Source organism: Balaenoptera physalus, assembly GCF_965194825.1.
Source record: "Balaenoptera physalus genome assembly, chromosome: 19".
Taxonomy (NCBI): domain Eukaryota; kingdom Metazoa; phylum Chordata; class Mammalia; order Artiodactyla; family Balaenopteridae; genus Balaenoptera; species Balaenoptera physalus.
In genome coordinates this window covers 54,449,733-54,471,757 of record NC_138900.1, presented here as the reverse complement: position 1 = coordinate 54,471,757, position 22,025 = coordinate 54,449,733, and the positions used below count along the sequence as shown (strand labels likewise).

The 22,025-nt window shown below is 44.6% G+C and overlaps 1 protein-coding gene and 1 long non-coding RNA gene across 3 annotated transcripts in view; one reads left to right on the top strand and one right to left on the bottom strand.

Moving 5' to 3' along the window:
* HYDIN (HYDIN axonemal central pair apparatus protein) overlaps positions 1–22,025 on the bottom strand; it is a 443,025-nt gene that overhangs the window by 80,162 nt on the left and 340,838 nt on the right. For both annotated transcript variants that reach the window (XM_082438963.1, XM_082438964.1), the window contains 6 exons: positions 12,817–12,954; positions 10,941–11,124; positions 8,577–8,718; positions 6,526–6,688; positions 3,538–4,155; positions 1,238–1,459 (listed from right to left, as the gene is read on the bottom strand). In XM_082438963.1, the coding sequence (XP_082295089.1) occupies positions 1,238–1,459; positions 3,538–4,155; positions 6,526–6,688; positions 8,577–8,718; positions 10,941–11,124; positions 12,817–12,954 (1,467 nt within the window). The remainder of the gene's footprint in view (positions 1–1,237; positions 1,460–3,537; positions 4,156–6,525; positions 6,689–8,576; positions 8,719–10,940; positions 11,125–12,816; positions 12,955–22,025) is intronic.
* Positions 1,473–22,025, top strand: part of LOC309649354 — a 460,714-nt gene continuing 440,161 nt past the window's right edge. Inside the window, exon 1 of the long non-coding RNA XR_014257050.1 lies at positions 1,473–3,297. This is a non-coding gene — a long non-coding RNA (uncharacterized lncRNA). The remainder of the gene's footprint in view (positions 3,298–22,025) is intronic.

The window sequence follows — 22,025 nt, the reverse complement described above, 5'->3', positions numbered from 1 at the left end:
AGCCGGTCACTTGTGGGGTGGTGCTCTGGCTCAGAGGGAGAGTCTTGTCCCCTGACAAACCAGCACTGTGGGTATCCACTGGCGCTCCTTAAGCAATTATGTCCTTGGGTACACCAGTACTTTTTAAATTCTACCAATCTTCCTATAATTTTAGCTGCCATTCTTCTAGAAAGAAGCGCTTTCCTTCATCAATTGGAGATGAACTAGAGTTCCTCCTAAAACCGTAAGTTAAAGAATGCTAAACTCTTTCCTCTTAATGGTCAATTTTCAGAAAAGAGGTTGGTGTAATAGTCACCTCTGATGGTGGCAATATTTTCTTCTTTATCTTTTTTATTAGACTCTGCTCAAGTAAGGCCCGCCCACCAATGCTGTGACCTCAGATGTTGATTTCCTACTTACTTATTAAACTGAAGTTTGGGGCTCTCTGTTACCTAACTGAGCTGTAGGCAGGGCCTACAGGTGACCTTATTTGCCGGTGATTTTATTTGTTTTTTGCTGACATGCATGGTTTATACGAAGCAGGCTGTGTGGGGAGATTCAAATTTTGGGCCCCCATACTCCTCTGGGAATAAAAAGCCCCTCCATAATTTTTAATATCCATGCATTCTGCATATTATCGGTCAAATCTATTTTTCCTTTGTGAGTTATTCCACTAATTGTATATGTAATATATATTTTCTACTTTTACATGATTTCATTTTGATCGCTTATATTTTTAGTCCAGGTGGAATTAATTTTACTGTATTATGTCAGGCAAGGAGATTAAAAAGCAACTTTTCCCAAAATATCCAATCTTCCCCATATAATTTCTTTAATAATCTGTCCTTTCTCTAATGGTGCGTGCTGCCTTAACTTGTATCTGTTGATTCTTGTATTCTTATGCACTCTGTGAATTACCTTAGCTTCACAATACATTCTGATATCTCTTTAAAAGAGCTAGTTTTGCTGCTTACTTTTTCTTGCAGATGAGCTGCAGAGTGATTCGACAAGTTCCCTAAACCATCCACAGGAATTGCAAAGGTTGGAAGGTAAGAATCAGTCATTTTCAGTCTCTTCTTAGGGGAGTAGGAAGAGTCAGACCTGGCGAAGGTGCAGCTTAGGGAGGCTCAGGCGGAATCCCCACAGAGTAGAGGGAAACACCCCAGTGAGCATGACACCCAACACTGCTTTTTTTTAGCTACGTGGCGGGCCCGACTGAACTCCCGCCAAGGTCAGGAGGACAAGCTGCTCCCTTTACCTTTGAGGAGCCTGGGGTGGCTGAAAGCTCTGCTTCTGCTTCCACTTCTCTTTTCTCCTCCATCAGGGAGAGCTCTTTGGACGGTGGAGTTACAAACACGAAATGCTTCAGGATTTCTGTCATGGCCAAAGGCAGCCGCTTCACAGGGTAGGAGACGAGTGAGAATAAGGTAGGCGGCGGGATGGGTGGTCCAGAGGAACCCAGGCCCAAGAGGTCTAGGATCTAAAGGAAAAGCCCAAGATTAATTTCCTGTGCAGAGGGTGGGCTACCCCTAACTGCCTCCCTGAGTGAGCACAGGACGCTCAGACTCTCCCTCCTTTCTCTCAACTTTCTGATGCCCTGCGATGGGCTTGGGTCAGGGACAGCATGTAAAGGGTCTCTGACACAGCCCTGCAGGTCCTTCCAGATCCCCACGCCCCCAGACCCGGCTGGGGCTCTTGCTGTGGGCTGCAGGCTCCCTCTCTTATTATAACCCTTGTCACTTTATTATAACTGTCTGTCCTTGCAACTCAACTGTAAAGCCCATTAGGACCGGAACTGGGCGATTCCATACCACATGGCCTAGCACACAGTAGGCACTCAAAAACCATCTCCGTGTAAAGAGACCAGCTCCTAAGGTTCTGATGTCTATAGCATAGAGTTGTTTCATTTATTTTCAGATCGCCTGTTAATTTTTCTTTTACCTTTAAGTGTTCTTTCCTTCCAAAGGTGAAAGAGAGTTAGGGCTGGAGTAGGTCATATACAGCAAAGAAAAAAACCCAAAAAAACCCACCAAAGATTCTGGGAATGGGGTAAGAGATGGGAATGAAGAGGGAAGTAAAAAAAGAGACTTGAGAGAGAGACAACTTACCCCTAGAGCATTTTCCCATTCTACTCTGATATATGATAAATGAGAGCATTCTCCAGAGCAGCTGGCTTGAAAATCTAGTAGTAACTTCCTTCTCAGCTTGTAAAACCCTCCGAATAAGGATGCTATCCCCTGATTAATTGTTGTCATCACAACAATTAGGCCATCTGAGTGCCCATTCTATGGACTAAATGGGCTATTAGGCCTAGCAAGTAACTACCTTCATGTAATCTTGTGTTTCTAATTCTCTGGGTCAGACAGCAGAAGACATTTCCTGACTAACATGTAGCTAGAGTTAACTCCCAGGATTTAGAACGTCTGTGAGGAAAGGAATTAATAATTTGTACCACTTATTAAATTAATAGAGGCAGGGAGTCTTTAAGCTACAGTCTGACCTAGCACTCCTCTCTGGCTCCACTCCCTACCTTTTAAGGTTGCATCTAGTTTCTGATAAAAACTAAACCAGAGGGACTTCCCTGGTGGCACAGTGGTTAAGAATCCACCTGCCAATGCAGGGGACACGGGTTCAAGCCCTGGTCCGGGAAGATCCCACATGCCGCGGAGCAACGAAGCCCGGCGCCACAACTACAGAGCCTGCACTCTAGCGCCTGCAAGCCACAACTACTGAGCCTTTGTGCCACAGCTACCGAAGCCCATGTGCCTAGAGCCCGTACTCCGCAATAAGAGAAGCCACCGCAATGAGAAGCCCACGCACCACAACGAAGACCCAACACGGCCAAAAATAAACAAATAAATAAATTTATTAAAAACAAAAACAAAAACAAAAAAACTAAACTAGAGGTGGGCAAACTGTGGCCCCCTGGTGAAATCTCACTTGCTACCTGCTTTTGTAAATCAAATTGTATTGGAACAGAGTCACGCCCGTTCATTTACATATTGTTGGGGGTCAGGACAGAGACTGTATGACCTGCAGCCTCAAATATCTGCTTTCTGGTGTTTCACACAAAAAGTTTGTCCCTGGACAAAAGGCTGTAATAACCATCCCCTCTAAACCACTGCCAAAGGGGCTTCTAGATATGCGATGGTTTTGTTTCTAGCAACAAAAAGCTGTCTGGTAGTATAATTTCTGTCACTGGTGGAGGCCTGTGGGAAAGAAATTTTAGAATAGTTGAGCCACTTGCGTCACCCCAAAGTATACCTGCCTTGCCAACCCCTAACACAGGATTGTCAATGTTAAAAATCAACTTTACAGGTGGCTTTTTACGAGGTTAGATGGAATAGTTGAGATCTGTGGAACTTTCTATGGACGTTTCACCACATAGAAAAGGTCCTTTTAGGCATTACTGTCTTATATCCAAAGGGGCATCAGAGATTAATGGAATAAAGGGGATATGGATTTTGTGTTGAAAGAAACACTTTTATGAGGATTAGCACCGCACAGCTACCTGGCCACCTGACTCGCTACATCCCCGTCCTGGAGAAGAGCCTGTACCTGACCCTCTTTGGGAAGCCTGTCATTCTCCAGGGCCTGCTTCCAGCTCGAGCCTTCGGAGTCGGGCAACTGGATGTTTATGAAGGGCACACCAAGATCCTTCTTCCCTTCGTGGTCCTCCTCCTTGCCCTCGCCCCCGTCGCGGCGCTCCTCCTGCGTGCGGAGTTTCTCTAGCCGCTCCCTCTCGGCCCTCTCCCGCTCCAGGCGCTCCCTCTCCGCGCGCTCCCTCTCCCGGTCCTTGCGGCCTCGGCGCCCACCCGACGACGACGGAACCTGGCGCTGGTCGGTTCCGTCCTCATGGCTCGCGACCTCGGCCCCGGTATGATGCAGCAGAACTCCTTGCTTCCGGTCCCAGTACGTGAGGATGTTCTGGATGTCCTTCAGAGACAACTCGTAGGTCTTAAACTTCTGGGCCATGTTCTTGTCAGTGTCCTTCGGGAAGTCCCCTTCGCTGTCCTCTTGTTCCTGGGCAAGAGGACACCCAGGCATGTTGACATCTGACAGCTGGTTCTTCTTCTTCTTGTTCAATTCCTCCTTCTCCGCAGCCACCTGCTCCCTAACGGAGACTTTTCTTTCTATCGCGTCATTCTTCAACTCTAGTTTGGAAAAAGTAAGAATCTAGGAGGCAAAACACATAAATTATTCTTAAAAGAGTTCTTTAAGGGAGAGCAAATCGCGTAAAGAAGAGCAAGAGGGTGTTTTGTTTTGTAAGAAGGCCTCATACAATTCCAGGCACCCGGTATACACACTAGGGCTGTGCCTAAGAATCGCCCGGGGGCCTTTCTCAACATATCTGCTCTGTGGTCCTTCCCTGTCATACAGCTGGCTGGGGCCTGGCATTAGGCACTTGGTAAAAGGTGCACAGAACCGTGATGTGCACTCGTGGTTGAGAGCTGCTGTTTTGAAGGATCAACGGGAAAGGATTCCCAAAATGATCTTCTCTTTGGGAGAGGCCAGAGCGTAGAGGTCCAATCCCGGCGGCACCGCTTGCTAGCTGTGTGATCTGGGGTGAGCAATTCACATCTCTGTCCTATCTGTATAATGTTGATAGTAATATTAATAAGTACCCCAGAGGACTACTGAAGATTAAATGTGTGAATACATGTAAAGAGCTTATAATAGCGTCAATCCCAATTCCTCCCACCCCACCCCTTTCCCCCTTGGTATCCATACATTTGTTCTCTATGCCGGTGTCTCTATTTCTGCTTGGTAAATAAGGTCATCTGTACCATTTTTCTAAATTCACATATATATGTTAATATATGATATTTGTTTTTCTCTTTTTGACTTAACTTCACTCTGTATGACTCTAATTGACACATATACACTATTGATACTATGTATAAAATAGACAACTGATGGGAACATACGGTATAGCACTGGGAACTCTACTTATGCACGGTGGTGTCCTAAATGGGATGGAAATCCCAAAGGGAGGGGACATATGTATATGCATGGCTGGTTCATTTTGCTGTGCAGTAGAAGCTAACATAACATTGTAAAGCAACTATACTCCAGTAAAAATAATTTTAAAAAAGCTTATAATAGTGTCTGCCACAGAGTAAAGGATCTCTTAATGTCAAGTTATTAAAATTATACAGGTTATGTATATAATCAGTATTGTTGGGAACAGATGAGGGTTTAGAATCTGGCTGCACTCCAGCCTTTTAAACAAACCTGTATTTATATAATGAAGCTGGCATAGAGAAACCAACCTTATTCTCTTTCTTACTGCCCTTTTAAACCTGCTTTGTGGGCTCTGATTTTCTCTTCTCCAATGAACTCCTCTGGGAGGCTTCACAGGCTTTCGGGTCATTCTTTGATGACATGAAGTCCAGTTCAGTCTAACGATCACTGCCTGCAGGACAGCCCAGTGACAGCTCTGTTCCTGCCTAAGTTCAGGCTTGGAGGCAGCGGCCCAGGTTGGCTATTCCCCTCACCGCACTGCATCAGCTCCTCCTCCACTTGTCCCTCTCTACAGCCTGGAGAGAACCGTTGGCAAGGCTGCCTGCCGGCGGCAGTGGCTCACCTTAGTTGTGTAGGGAGGGGAGGGGCTTGGCGCCTACTGTATTATTCCCCATCTGTAGGTCACTGCCAAGACACCGAGAGTTCTGTTTGGATATCCTGTTCTAAGCAGAAGTGGATTTTGCGTGGACGAATAGGCCTGCTGAGGGGAGGACTTGTACCTGGAAGGTGGCAGGAGTCTGAACTCCAGGCCTGCTTGTTTTGGTGCTGAAGTTCTGTGCACTCAGACCCTGCTCCTTCCTGAGCTCTACCTGATGGGGATCCCTGGACACTGAGTCCTTTGCCCTTATGTCTACCTCCTGGGACCAGTCTGCACCTCATCTAGGAGTCTGGCTTTAGTTTCACCCTCAGAACTCCCGGTGCTGGAACGGCCGCTGTGCACACCAGCTAGCCACACCCCTCGGCCACCAGCGCCATCCTGGGCATAGCTCTGGCCATTCTGCCCTTCCCGTATCACGGAGGGCAGAGACGTGACAGCTGAGCTTGGCAGGCTGATAAACGCAAGGACAGCTTATGCTGGAGCATCTCCCTTGACTGTTGTCAAGGATCAGCCCTTGGTTGAACACACTGACTTGCTGGCTCACTGGAGGCAACTCTTTCCTACTAGCCTATTTAGCACCATCCGGGGGACTGCAGGGGACAGTGGAAAGAGCCAGGTCTGTGCTCACGCACAACCGGTATGGCTTTATCCTGTTCAACCTCAGATGGGGTTCATGTCTATGAACCTCCAAGGGAGAGCAGGATGCAAAAGGGCAGGAATATGTGAAGCATAAGACAGCACTGGACACAGAGCCAGTGATCAACGAATGTTGGTCCCTCTCCTCCTACCTTCTGCACCACCACAACATCTACACAGTCTTGGGTCAGTTTTTTCGAGGGGAAATGTGCGGGGCTGACTGGCCGGTTGCAGTGGTGGACCACCCTGTGCCTGCCTTTTGCTAAGGGACGAGTGAGGGTTGCTACCTGCCGACTTGGTATCTGAGATTTCTTCATGGGCGGCTCCTCCTTTACGGGTCCCTGCTTTGGCTTTTTGTTCCTCCGTTTTAGCTCATCTTCTTCCTTCTGCCGCTCAAGCTCCTGCTGTAGCTTCTTTTCCTGCATCTCCTTTGCCAGTCTCTCCAGCTCCCTTCATCAAGTCAGGCAGAGAAAACAGAGTTCAGAGGCCCTCCTGCCCGAGCCCCTCCCCTGCCTGGGATCACTTGGTGGGAGAACATGGGGCAGAGCTTTCTCGGGCATAAAAAGAAGGAACAAAGAAAGCTGGGTATACAGGAAGGAAGGAAGAAGGAAGGGAGGGAAGAGAAGGAAAGAAGGAAAGAAAGGAGGAAATGATGGCTCACATCTATCTTTGAATGGTCATTCAGCAAAACTGATAACTGAAGCTCAACTAAGAGGAATTCTCAACTAATCTGTATTTCTATTCCAAACTCCTTTCATAGGAGAGTGAGGCAAGGGCTGGAAATAAGCTTGATGTTAGCACTTTTAAAAAGCAACTTTCAAAGATCGTTCTGATAGCGGTACAGATGAGGCCCAGCTTCCTTCCTACACTCATGTCGTAGGTTTAGATAAGAAGAAATGGTGTTTTTAAGAGCAGTCCCCACCCTGGCTAGCTCGGAGCCATGGTGCTGGAGCTGAAAGCCACATTCCTCTCTTTCCTTCTCTTTCTTTCCTTTCCAGCTATGGATTCAAACGTGTTTGCCCTGCTGCTAATGGCAGAGAGGGCACCAAGCCTGGGCACCAAGTACAAACAAGAGTGGAAGGGATAGCATTTCTGAAGATATGAAATCCATCTATGTTCATCTCTGGGAATCCCTAGTTGTTCCCGGCTGCTGTGGCTCTCTGTCCACTGAAGCTGACTCATCATGACTTCATGACTTCGTGTGTGTGTGTGTGTGTGTGTGTGTGTGTGTGTGTGTGTGTGTGTGTGATACAAACAAGTCACTGCTGACCTTGGAGGATCAGATTTGCATTTCCTAAGTCCACTGTGAGATGAACACCTGAAAGTAATGACCTGGATGAGAAAGAAAAGCGACTCCTTTGAAATCCCAAAGCTGGGATTTTCATACCTCTGAAGGACTGGGCATGTTTACAGTAGACCATGCAGGAGAAGAGATGAGGGTATATGTACTGCATACTGCAGAGGACATAAAAGCTCTTTTGGGGCCAGTGGGAGGAGTCTGGAGGTGGAGGGAGAGGACAGAAGGGGGTTAAATTGTAGGCAAGCATCTTGGTCTTCCCCCTCCAATGTTTGGAATCCTAGGGTGGGGTAGGAAATAGACGCCCCCTCCCTTGGCATGTTTGAAGATCTGAGGGCAGAAAGGACATATTTCTCGCTGCCCACCTGTATCTGAGATGACCTGAGATAGTGGCCTAAGTCTCTTGGGTGGTGTGGAGGGGATCCAGTCGTTCCCGTGTGGTCTCCAGGGATAGGCACAGAAGGTGGCTGAGAGGACTGGCTTGGGAGCCTGCCCAGGGTCTCTGGTGAACTGCCCAGGCTGAGGATCAAGGGACAGAGGCGGTGAGACCTCAGGGAATGGACAGCACCACCAAAAGCCAAGATGGTAGCCAGGGAAGGAGGAGAAATGGCTGAGTTATGCGGGGGCAACCACCATACCCATGTCACAAGAATGTCCCCTGAGTCACCAGCTGTGGACACCTGAGCACAGAAGTTGATGAGCCACAGTTGTCACGGGGAGCCAGCAGGAGCCCCAGGACAGCACAGGGGCCAGAAGCCCCTCCCCTCATCACATTACATAACCCTTCCCTGAGTCCCAGCTGTCCCCAAGAAAGAAGGAAGGAGAGGAGAATGAAGACCTGGCAAGGCTGCAGCAACCAGCACCCTGGATGTGCAAGATATGTGTTTCTGCTCTCAGCAGTTCATCCTCCCGGGTCTCCTGTGGCCATTGCTCCCCGGCTCCTCCACCCCCGATGACCATGGTCTCTGGGATGGGCCGTGCGCCTCACGGAAGTTGCTCCCCGGGGCTGCGCTTCCATTCTGACAAGCCCCTGACACTGACCTTCTCTTCCTCTCCCGGAGGGCCTGCTGAACCTCTCGATTGAACACTATTTTCTCCTCCTCTGTCAAGGCATCATATTCTTCCTCATCCATGTTTTGCAGACGCTCCTTCTCTCTCTGAAGCGCTTCCCTGCGTATGTGCTCTGTCGGGGGAACAAACAGGAAGGTGGGGAAAACTCACTCAGCAGCTTTGGCTGCAGGGTCCCCCTGTGGTTTAGCTCTCAGCCTACACAGGCTGCGGAGGGTGTGTGACAGTGAGAGGTGGCTGGTGCCACAGGCGGCATTCCTAATCGCTGGTGGGGTTTCCTGCATTCACACAGTTCCCAAATTGGTTTCCATCTGTGGCAGGCTGAATAGAGGCCCCAAAGCGGTCCCCGTCCTAATACCCAGAACCTGTGAATATGCTACCTTACAGGGCAGAAACGACTCTGCAGATGTGATTAAATTAAGGACCTTGAGTTGGGGAGATTATCCTGGATTATCTGCGTGGGTCCAGTATAATCAAAGAGGTCCACTACAGGGAGGCAGGAGGGTCAGGCCCAAAGAAGATGTGACGACGAAGCAGAGGGAGAGACGGAGATGTGACAATGGAGGCAGGGGTCAGAGAGCTGCGAGGCAGGGACCATGAGCCAAGAAATACAGGTGGCCTCTAGAAGCTGGAAAAGGCAAGGGAAAGGATTCTCCCCTAGAGCCTCCAAAGGGACGTGGCTCTACTGACACCTCAATTTTAGGACTTCTGACCTCCAGAACTGTAAGATAATAAATCTGTGTTAAGTCACCAAGTCTGAAGTAATTTGTTATAGGAGCAAAGTAACATACCACCCACTGACTTTACCTATTATTAGCATATGCCACCAAAGTGCTCAGGGCGAAACAACCATTTGCAGACCAAGGGGAACCGCCTTCCACACCCTACATGTCCTGAAGTGTGGTTCACACTCGGCACGAAGGCACTCAGCTTCTTCTGCACCTTCAGCAACACCACATTCTCACCTGACATTTCTGTAAGGTTGAGCTTTGGGCTCGGAGATCTACATCCTGAGTTCTTTCTCTGACACTTACTGAGGGCTAGTAATGGATCAGAATAATAATTCCTCCTTCATAGGGCTGTTGTGGAGATCACATAAGCAATCGTGTAAGGCACCTAGCCCAGCGCCTGGCACATTCATAAATGTTCAATAAAAATTAGATTTTAATATAATAATATTGTTATTGTACGTTGCCTCAGGATTTTTAAAAATGATTCAGGGAATAGGAGCCCATATGGCAACTGTGAAAAACTAAAACTTCAATCTACAGATGATTGAGAAAATGAAAAGAGATACTTTTTTCCAAAAGTGGATCACTGAGCTTTCTGGAAAACTAGGACTCTAGATGTTGAAATACTGCTGAGAGATGCCTGGTCATTCTTTCTCATTTTTCTCTGCATGAGAATAAAAGGAGACAGTCTTTGAGTTCTGTTTAAGAACTAAGAAAGCTCAGTGTTTGCAAATGTTTCCTTAAATGGAAAAGCATTATGATTGGTGTAGATTGTTCTAGAAGAGAGAAGTAAGGCTGAGTGAGGAAGGGCAGTGATGTGGCCAGCTGGGTCTGCTTCTGACTAAACTGGGAACTTAAGCTAACATTACTTTCTTTGTGTGTGTGTATGTATTTTTCAATCGTTGAAAATTTTTTCCAGGCCACTGATGTAATGACAAAAAAGAAAAGGGTTCAGAGTTACACAGACCTTACTGATTTGCGACGTGACCTTACACAAGACTTTGGATACCTCTGAGCCTCATTTTCCTCATCTGTAGAATCGGGGCAGTAATCTTCATAGGGTTGTTGTGAGGATTAAATGACCCAAAGTGTCATTTAAAGACATTTACAGTGTACACCATGTCTGCTGCAGTGCGTGGTACACAGTAGACTAAAATGTAGAAATTGTTTCATAAAGTGATCAGCACCTCTGGTCTTACAGGAAATGCACAGTTGACTTAAACAAAACCGACAAGCTAATGCGTCAACTGAGTCAGGATGGGACCTGTGATCGGGTCGCCTCAGATAGGCTGTAATTACAGAGAAGATGAAGGGATGCAGTGTGATGTCGGGGGAAAGAGGAAGGTGCCTGCAGTCAGAAGATCTGGGTTCATCCTTCCTTCTATAATCTCTCAACAGGTCACTTGTGTCTCAGTTTGCTCACATGTAAAGTAGAAATAAGAACTCCCAGCCACCTTCCAGGGCAGAGGTGGGGTGCCAATGAGATGGCAAATGTAATAGTTTCATGTAAGCCATGGCATAGAAGCACTGTAAAAAGCCTAGAGCTCTGTTTAAAGGAAAGACCTGTAGGGCTTGGGACGGACAGCCTAGGAGGGTATGGGCTTGCCTTCTTGCTCCTTTTTGGCCTTCTCCTGGGCCTTCATGGCTGCATAATCTTGGGCCATGTTGATGACATAGATATGCTCCCGGGTGCCAATGGCCTTCAGCAGGCAGAGGAGAGCAGCAGCCGCATTCCGAGCAAAGAGCGTCTCCAGGCTGTCAAACACCACTCCTCGGTAGCAGTCACTCAGCTGAAACCAGAGAGCAAAGACAGTTACTGTGGCCACAAGATCATCTGTTCTCTAAGGAGAAAAGTTGCTTGTTCTTTTGTTGGTGCTTTTACTGGTGCTGCAATTGGTTCTGCAGACCTACTGGGTCCGGATGAAAATCCCATTCAACTGCCCTTCCACCTGCTAGATTCCAGGGGCTGTAATTAAATAAGAGAAAAAATAAAAACATTTTAGCAGTCGTGAAAGATCTTTACCATACATATTTGTAGAGTAAAGGATTTATTCTGTCTCTATAGAGATAAAGAAAACAAACTAAATGTTAAAGCGAGGGTCTGGGAAGATCCATGAAGGACAGGGAAGGAAGATGCAAAGGAAAGGTGTCCCCATGCAGCAAGGGCAGCTGTGGCAGATGGGCCATTTGTATCTTCCTTAGTGGTACTCCTGCCTTGGAGTGTAATGGTTTTGATAACGTTAACTATTGTAGAACAGCCTTGGCTGTGCTGCAGTGTTACTTAAAGTGTAGTGCACAGACTGGCCACCACTGGCTAGGAACTGATTACTACCAGTTTTTGACAAGACAAGAATCTTGTGTCAGAAAATCAACTACTACAATCAGTAAATACACTATTTAGTTTAGCTGCTGTTTTTTTGCCTTGTAGGAAGACTTTGTCAATAAAGGAAGCAGTGCAAGCTCCGTATCTCATCAGAGGCCAGTACTTTGAGTAGCACAGCTCTCCTGGCTTATTTTGGGCTTTACCAATGATTCTCAGCCTTTATCTGGGTGCATGAAACACCTGCACACTTACTAGACCACTTAGCTCAAATCACCTGAGAGCAACAGTACCTTTAATGCAGTAGCGAGTTCAAACCTTAACACGAATCATTTCTGGTGATGACATTCCTCCTCTTCCGGGAACCTCAAGTCTAATTTTGTTATATTTAAATGCACAATTAATAGTGCGGCCCATTTTTGAAAACCAAAGCAAACACAGAACTCTAGGACACGGTGAACAATTTAGTTCTCTGTAAACCATAAGCAGCAAACCCTCCCAAATCCTGCGGATTTAGTTTTCTTTTAACTGTACACCACTTATGAAAAATCAAAACAAAAAGAAACAGTTATTGTGTTTCTGATTTTAAGAGCAATATATCATTATAAAATAATTCAGAAATGTATGAAGATTAAAAACCTATAATCTTGCTATTCAAAGATAACCACAGTTAACATGTACTTTAAGTGTTTTTACTATGTGTATGATATACATTTGTAAATATTTTTAGAGAAATATAATTGTGCTTTACATACTATTTCATAATCTGCTTTTTTCAGTTAATAACATATTGAAAACTTACCTTTACCACAATTAACATAGCTCCAAATTCTAACTTTTCATGGCTCCACGTTATAATTTTTAACATACCACTGTAGGGCTGTACCATGAGTCTGTCTTTGTGTGTGTGTGTGTTTTGAAGGCGCTACCTTCTGCCCACTGGTCCTTTAAGGTGAATGGCTTCAGGCAGCAGACTGAGCCAGGGTCAGAGACTGACAAGGGCTGTGTCAAAAGGACAAAAGAGGGTGAAGAAACCCATCTTTCCTCTCCAAGACCCCTGGGTTCTGAGCTGCTGTGGGTGGGTGATGGCTCAGAATCTCAGCTCACAGCATGGGGACGATGTGTGAGCCCTGCATCTCTGTGCAGGTGGGTGTGGACGGACCTGAATACGCTCGGCCAGGATCTGAGTGAAGAGCTCCTCAGGGAGCACGCAGCTCACAAGCCCGGTATCACCTCCAATACTGGCGCTGACGCTGAGCCGGCGCTGCGTGGGTCCCGAGGGGAGAGGGCTGGAGGAAATCTGTTCAGAAAAAGAAGGATCAGGAGTTAGGACCCAGCTTGGTGTTCCAACAACTCGTACACTTACGAGTCATGTTACCTCGGGAAAATCATCTAATCTCTCTGGGTCTCATTTCCTCATCTGTAAAATGGGGATTGCGTTGTAAAATGGAAGACTCCTATCTCCCTTAAAGAACTTCTGCAACCGTCAAGCAGGAACACTGTGGAAGGTGCTTTGTATGTGTACCGAACAGCAAACATTTGTTCATGCATTCAACAAATATTTATTGAACACTTTGGATGCACCAGGGACCCCTCTAGTACCAGGGACACAACCACAAACAAGGCTGGCAGTGTTGCTGCCCACGTGGTCCTTGTGTTCAAATGCGGGGTGGGAGACAGAAAAGGAGCACATGAATATACAAATCACTGATATAATATCAGATAGTGATGAGTGCAAGGAAGAAAACAATCCCTTAAGGGAATAAAGAACCATGACAGGGTTTAACAGTGGCTATTTAGAGACCAGATCCTGAGAGACGGGTCTTTCTGAAAGGGAACAGCAAGGTCCCTCATCATGAGTGTGCTGTGGGTATGTGGGAAGCACACAGGAGCCCAGGGCGACTGCAGCTGAGTGAGCAATGGGGAAGATGGTCAGGCTTAAAGTCGAAGATACAGTCAGGCCAGAACATGCAGGGCTTGTAGGACGGTAAGGAATTTGGATCTTATTCCAAGTATTATGGGAAGTTGTTGGCATGTTTGAGGCAGATAAATGATCCTGTTTTTCTTTTTAAAAGACCACTCTACCTGCACAAGGTAACAAGAGTGAAGCAGGAAGATTAGTTAGTTAGATATCTCTGTGGTCAAGGCAGCAGATGATGGCGGCAGGGACGAGGACAGTCATGGTGGAAGTGCCTGATACAGGGTATATTCTGGAAGTAGAGCCAATAGGATTTGGGATGGGATATGAAAGAAAGAGAGGCATCAAGCATGACTCCTTGAGTTTTGACCTGAGCAAGTTGGAAAGTGGTGAAGTTATTTATTAAGACAGGAAAGACTGAAGGAAGAACATTTGCCTTCTCTTGTTTTGTTTTTTTTGGGGGGAAAGTGTCAATTTTTGGACATAAATTTTGAGACATCTTGAAGCCATTCAGTAGAGATATTTAATGTGAGTTTGGATATATGAACCTGAGCGTGGGGAGAAATTAGGGCTGGAGATAGAAATTTAAGGGTCATAAGGATACTGAAAATATATTTAAGAAATGAAGTGGATGAGATCATCTATAAAGAAAAGAGTAGATAACTTAGTCCTAGCCTACTCTGAAAACCTAGGAATCTGGAGGAGATGGAGAAACTGGAGGAGTGGAGGGAGTCATTAATGAGGTAGATGGGAAAGTAGAAGCGTATGGTGTTCTGAAATCCAAGTAAAGAGAGCGTTTCCAGGAGGAGGGGGTTATCAGCTGCCAAAGAGGTCACGTGAGGTGAGGACAGAAAACTGGCCACTGGATTGGACAAGATGAATGCCAATGACCTTGAGAAGAGTAGCCAGTGGAGTGGTGAGGACAAAGGCTCACTGGAATAGGTGGAAGAGAGAACGGTGGAGAGGACGAGGAGGCAATCATCCAGCAACCCTTTGGAGGAGTAGCTATGGAGAGGAGCTGAGAGACGAGGTAATACCTGCAGGGGGATCTGGGGCTGTGGGAAAGTATTTTAAAGATGGGAGGTAATACAGCACGCATAGACGATGATAGGAAGGATTCAACAGACAGGGGAGAAAAAACGAATGAGACAGAGGACACAACTGCAGGGATTTTGCCCTTGAATGAGAGAGAAGGGGTGGAGTCCAGTGCCCATGTGCAGGGGTAGGCTTTGGATGAGAGCAGGGGCAGTTACTCAGGTGCAGGGAAGGCATAGCACCAGGTTAGAATGAAGGTTGGCTGGTAGGTTTGGTGGTGGGAGGATAAGGTGGTTGTCTTCTGGTTGCTGCTGTGCACTCCATGAAGTCAGAAGAGAGATCAGTAGCTGAGAATGAGAAAGAGGCAAGTGTCTTAGAGGTTTGGAGAGTGGTAATGGCAATAAAACAGCTATCTTGAAGAGATGGATGGCAACTGTACTAGGGCAGATCTGAGGGTCCACTTGAGATTTGTGGCCTTAAATTTATTTAATTTTTTAATTTAATTTTTTTTAATACAGCAGGTTCTTATTAGTCACCAATTTTATACACATCAGTGTATACATGTCAATCCCAATCGCCCAATTCAGCACACCACCACCACCAGCCCCTGCCGCTTTCCACCCTTGGTGTCCATACGTTTGTTCTCTACATCTGTGTCTCAATTTCTGCCCTGTGAACCGGTTCATCCGTACCATTTTCTAGGTTCCACATACATGCGTTAATATACGATATTTGTTTTTCTCTTTCTTACTTACTTCACTCTGTATGACAGTCTCTAGATCCATCCACGTCTCAACAAATGACCCAATTTCGTTCCTTTTTATGGCTGAGTAATATTCCATTGTATATATGCACCATATCTTCTTTATCCATTCGTCTGTCAATGGGCATTCAGGTTGCTTCCATGACCTGGCTATTGTAAATAGTGCTGCAATGAACACTGGGGTGTATGTGTCTTTTTGAATTATGGTTTTCTCTGGGTATATGCCCAGTAGTGGGATTGCTGGATCATATGGTAATTCTATTTTTAGTTTTTTAAGGAACCTCCATACTGTTCTCCATAGTGGCTGTATCAATTTACATTGCCACCAACAGGGCAAGAGGGTTCCTTTTTCTCCACACCCTCTCCAGCATTTGTTGTTTGTAGATTTTCTGATGATGCCCATTCTAACTGGTGTGAGGTGATACCTCACTGTAGTTTTGATTTGCATTTCTCTAACAATTAGTGATGTTGAGCAGCTTTTCATGTGCTTCTTGGCCATCTGTATATCTTCTTTGGAGAAATGTCTATTTAGGTCTTCTGCCCATTTTTGGATTGGGTTGCTTCTTTTATTAATATTGAGCTGCATAAGCTGTTTATATATTTTGGAGATTAATCCTTTGTCCGTTGATTCGTTTGCAAATATTTTCTCCCATTCTGAGGGTTGTCTTTTCGTCTTGTTTATGGTTTCCTTTGCTGTGCAAAAGCTTTGAAGTTTCATTAGGTCCCATTTGTTTATTTTTGTTTTTATTTCCATTACTCTAGGAGGTGGATCAAAAAAGATCTTGCTGTGATTTATGTCAAAGAGTGTTCTTCCTATGTTTTCCTCTAAGAGTTTTATAGTGTCCAGTCTTACATTTAGGTCTCTAATCCATTTTGAGTTTATTCTTGTGTATGGTGTTAGGGAGTATTCTAATTTCATTCTTTTACATGTAGCTGTCCAGTTTTCCCAGCACCACTTATGGAAGAGACTGTCTTTTCTCCATCATATATCCTTGCCTCCTTTGTCATAGATTAGTTGACCACAGGTGCATCGGTTTATCTCTGGGCTTTCTATCCTGTTCCATTGATCTATGTCTCTGTTTTTGTGCCAGTACCATATTGTCTTGATTACTGTAGCTTTGTAGTATAGTCTGAAGTCAGGGAGTCTGATTCCTCCAGCTCTGTTTTTTTCCCTCAAGACTGCTTTGGCTATTCAGAGTCTTTTGAGTCTCCATACAAATTTTAAGATTTTTTGTTCTAATTCTGAAAATAATGCCATTGGTAATTTGATAGGGATTGCATTGAATCTGTAGATTGCTTTGGGGTAGTAGAGTCATTTTCACAATGTTGATTCTTCCAATCCAAGAACATGGTATATCTCTCCATCTGTTGGTATCATCTTTAATTTCTTTCATCAGTGTCTTATAGTTTTCTGCATACAGGTCTTTTGTCTCCCCAGGTAGTTTATTCCTAGGTATTTTATTCTTTTTGTTGCAATGGTAAATGGGAGTGTTTCCTTAATTTCTCTTTCAGATTTTTCACCATTAGTGTATAGGAATGCAAGAGATTTCTGTGCATTAATTTTGTATCCTGCAACTTTACCAAATTCATTGATTAGCTCTAGTAGTTTTCTGGTGGCATCTTTAGGATTCTCTATGTATAGTATCATGTCATCTGCAAACAGTGACAGTTTTACTTCTTCTTTTCCAATTTGTATTCCTTTTATTTCTTTTTCTCCTCTGACTGCCGTGGCTAGAACTTCCAAAACTATGTTGAATAATAGTGGCGAGAGTGGACAACCTTGTCTTGTTCCTGATCTTAGAGGAAATGCTTTCAGTTTTTCATGTTTGAGAATGATGTTTGCTGTGGGTTTGTCGTATATGGCCTTTATTATGTTGAGGTAGGTTCACTCTATGCCCACTTCCTGGAGAGTTTTGATCATAAATGGGTGTTGAATTTTGTCAAAAGCTTTTTCTGCATCTATTGATATGATCATATGGTTTTTATTCTTCAGTTTGTTAATATGGTGTATCACGTTGATTGATATGTATATATTGAAGAATCCTTGCATCCCTGGGATAAATCCCACTTGATCATGGTGTATGATCCTTTTAATGTGCTGTTGGATTCTGTTTGCTAGTATTTTGTTGAGGATTTTTGCATCTATATTCATCAGTGATATTGGTCTGTAATTTTCTCTTTTTGTCGTATCTTTGTCTGGTTTTGGTATCAGGGTGATGGTGGCCTCATAGAATGAGTTTGGGAGTGTTGCTTCCTCTGCAATTTTTTGGAATAGTTTGAGAAGGATGGGTGTTAGCTCTTCTCTAAATGTTTGATAGAATTCACCTGTGAAGCCATCTGGTCCTGGACTTTTGTTTCTTGGAAGATTTTTAATCACAGTTTCAGTTTCATTACTTGTGATTGGTCCGTTCATATTTTCTGTTTCTTCCTGGTTCAGTCTTGGAAGGTTATACCTTTCTAAGAATTTGTCCATTTCTTCCAGGTTGTCCATTTTATTGGCATAGAGTTGCTTGTAGTAGTCTCTTAGCATGCTTTGTATTTCTGCGGTGTGTGTTGTAACTTCTCCTTTTTCCTTTCTAATTTTATTGAGTTGAGTCCTCTCCCTCTTTTTCTTGATGAGTCTGGCTAATGGTTTATCGATTTTGTTTATCTTCTCAAAGAATCAGCTTTTAGTTTTATTGATCTTTGCTATTGTTTTCTTTGTTTCTATTTCATTTATTTCTGATCTGATCTTTATGATTTCTTGCCTTCTGCTAACTTTGGGTTTTGTTTGTTCTTCTTTCTCTAGTTCCTTTAGGTGTAAGGTTAGATTGTTTATTTGAGATTTTTCTTGTTTCTTGAGGTAGGCTTGTATAGCTATAAACTTCCCTCTTAGAACTGCTTTTGCTGCATTCATTAGGTTTTGGGTCGACGTGTTTTCATTGTCATTTGTCTCTAGGTATTTTTTGATTTCCTCTTTGATTTCTTCAGTGATCTCTTGGTTATTTAGTAGAGTAATGTTTAGCCTCCATGTGTTCGTATTTTTTTACGTTTTTTTCCCTGTAATTGATTTCTAATCTCATAGCGTTGTGGTCAGAAAAGATGCTTGATATGATTTCAATTTTCTTAAATTTACTGAGGATTGATTTGTGACCCAAGATGTGATCTATCCTGGAGAATGTTCTGTGCACACTTGAGAAGAAAGTGTAATCTGCTGTTTTTGGATGGAATGTCCCACAAATATCAATTAAATCTATCTGGTCTATTGTGTCATTTAAAACTTCTGTTTCCTGGGCTTCCCTGGTGGTGCAGTGGTTGAGAATCTGCCTGCTAATGCAGGGGACACGGGTTCGAGCCCTGGTCTGGGAAGATCCCACATGTTGCGGAGCAACTAGGCCCATGAGCCACAACTACTGAGCCTGTGCGTCTGGAGCCTGTGCTCCGCAACAAGAGAGGCCGTGATAGTGACAGGCCTGTGCACCGCGATGAAGAGTGGCCCCCTCTTGCTGCAACTAGAGGAAGCCCTCGCACAGAAACGAAGACCTAACACAGCCAAATAAATAAATAATAATTAAAGGTGCTAATAATTTTTTTAAAAATGTATAAAACTTCTGTTTCCTTATTTATTTTCATTTTGGATGATCTGTCCGTCGGTGTAAGTGAGGTGTTAAAGTCCCCCACTATTATTGTGTTACTGTCGACTTCCTCTTTTATCGCTGTTAGCAGTTGCCTTATGTATTGAGGTGCTCCTATGTTGGCTGCATATATATTTATAATTGTTATATCTTCTTCTTGGATTGATCCCTTGATCATTATGTAATGTCCTTCCTTGTCTCTTGTAACATTCTTTATTTTAAAATCTATTTTATCTGATATGAGTATTGTTACTCCAGCTTTCTTTTGATTTCCATTTGCATGGAATATCTTTTTCCATCCCCTCACTTTCAGTCTGTATGTGTCCCTAGCTCTGAAGTGGGTCTCTTGTAGACAGCATATATATGGGTCTTGTTTTTGTATCCATTCAGCAAGTCTGTGTCTTTCGGTTGGAGCATTTAATCCATTCACGTTTAAGGTAATTATTGATATGTATGTTCCTATGACCATTTTCTTAATTGTTTTCAGTTTGTTTTTGTAGGTCCTTTTCTTCTCCTGTGTTTCCCAGTTAGAGAAGTTCCTTTAGCATTTGTTGTAGAGCTGGTTTGGTGGTGCTGAATTCTCTTACCTTTTGCTTGTCTGTAAAGCTTTTCATTTCTCCATCAATTCTGAATGAGATCCTTGCCAGGTAGAGTAATCTTGGTTGTAGGTTCTTCCCTTTCATCACTTTAAGTATATCATGTCACTCCCTCCTGGCTTGTAGAGTTTCTGCTGAGAAATCAGCTGTTAACCTTATGGGAGTTCCCTTGTATGTTATTTGTCGTTTTTCCCTTGCTGCTTTCAATAATTTTTCTTTGTCTTTAATTTTTGCCAATTTGATTACTATGTGTCTTGGCATGTTTCTCCTTGGGTTTATCCTGTATGGGACTCTCTGTGCTTCCTGGACTTGGTGGCTATTTCCTTCCCCATTTTAGGGAAGTTTTCGACTATATTCTCTTCAAATATTTTCTCTGGTTCTTTCTCTCTCTCTTCTCCTTCTGGGACCCCTATAATGCGAATGTTGTTGCATTTAATGTTGTCCCAGAGGTCTGTCAGGCTGTCTTCATTTCTTTTCATTCTTTTTTCTTTATTCTGTTCCACAGCAGTGAATTCCACCATTCTGTCTTCCAGGTCACTTATCCGTTCTTCCGCCTCAGTTATTCTGCTATTGATTCCTTCTAGTGTAGTCTTCATGTCAGTTATTGTATTGTTCATCTCTGTTTCTTTGTTCTTTAATTCTTCTAGGTCTTTGTTAAACATTTCTTGCATCTTCTCGATCTTTGCCTCCATTCTTTTTCCGAGGTCCTGGATCATCTTCACTATGATTATTCTGAATTCTTTTTCTGGAAGATTGCCTATCTCCACTTCATTTAGTTGTTTTTCTGGGGTTTTATCTTGTTCCTTCATCTGGTACATAGCCCTCTGCCTTTTCATCTTGTCTATCTTTCTGTGAATGTGGTTTTGTTCCACAGGCTGCAGGGTTGTAGTTCTTCTTGCTTCTGCTGTCTGCCCCCTGGTGGATGAGGTTATCTAAGAGGCTTGTGCAAGTTTCCTGATGGGCGGGACTGGTGGTGGGTAGAGCTGACTGTTGCTCTGGTGGGCGGAGCTCAGTAAAACTTTAATCCGTTTGACTGCTGATGGGTGGGGCTGGGTTCCCTCCCTGTTGGTTGTTTGGCCTGAGGCAACCCAACACTGGAGCCTACCTGGGCTCTTTGGTGGGGCTAATGGCAGACTCTGGGAGGGCTCACGCCAAGGAGTACTTCCCAGAACTTCTGCTGCCAGTGTCCTTGTCCTCACTGTGAACCACATCCAGCCCCTGCCTCTGCAGGAGACCCTCCAACACTAGTAGGTAGGTCTGGTTCAGTCTCCCCTGGGGTCACTGCTTCTTCCCCTGGGTCCCGACGCGCACACTACTTTGTGTGTGCCCTCCAAGAGTGGAGTCTCTGTTTCCCCCAGTTCTGTCGAAGTCCTGCAATCAAATCCCGGTGGCCTTCAAAGTCTGATTCTCTAGGAATTCTTGCTCCCATTGCTGGACCCCCAGGTTGGGAAGCCTGATGTGGGGCTCAGAACCTTCACTCCAGTGGGTGGACTTCTGTGGTATAAGTGTTCTCAAGTCTGTGAGTCACCCACCCAGCAGTTATGGGATTTGATTTTACTGTGATTGTGCCCCTCCTACCGTCTCATTGTGGCTTCTCCTTTGTCTTTGGATGTGGGGTATCATTTTGGTGAGTTCCAGTGTCTTCCTGTCGATGATTGTCCAGCAGCTAGTTGTGATTCTGGTGTTCTCGCAAGAGGGAGTGAGAGCATGTCCTTTTACTCCGCCATCTTGGTTCCAATCCCTGTGGTCTTAAATTTAAATTAAGACCATTCAGGAGAGATGAAAGTTTTCTCTAGCTACGTTCAACTGCCCTACATGGAGGAGGTGGAGAATTGAGAGTACGATGAAGGGGAATGGGAAAGGGAGCACCTATAGTGATGGACTGTGAATCCAAACTGAGTAAGAAAGGAAATGAAGGGGTTGGTAGGCAGTGAAGATGTGAATTGGAGGTTTCACTGGGACCCATTATTTACCAGAATAAGTCATCCGGAAAGTTAGAAGATGGTTGTCAAAAAGTAGGATGTGTGATGTAGAGATCACGAGTCTACAGGTCACAGTGAATAAGGTCTAGAATATAACCACGGTAGTGAGTAGCTGAGGAGGCTGTGGACTTGAAGAGCCAGGGTGTTGGATTAAATATTGAAAAGATTAGGATTTCAAACTGGTGTTTTCCTGGAACAAGGTGATTTATAAATAAATGACCTTATATGACAGGTCATTTTTTCATCATGTGACATAGTACACATTTCTTCCATTTGCACCGTGACTAAAATTTCCATCATTGAAGAGTTCATGCTTTAGGAGAGCTTCAAGAAAACCAAACAGCCATCTCTAGGAAAAGCACTCTGACAAGGCGACAGCTGTCCAAACCACTTGATCCTGTAACACTGGAGCAATGCAGGAAGACACATGTGCAGTGCAGGTGGGGGAAGGTCTTTGAGCTCT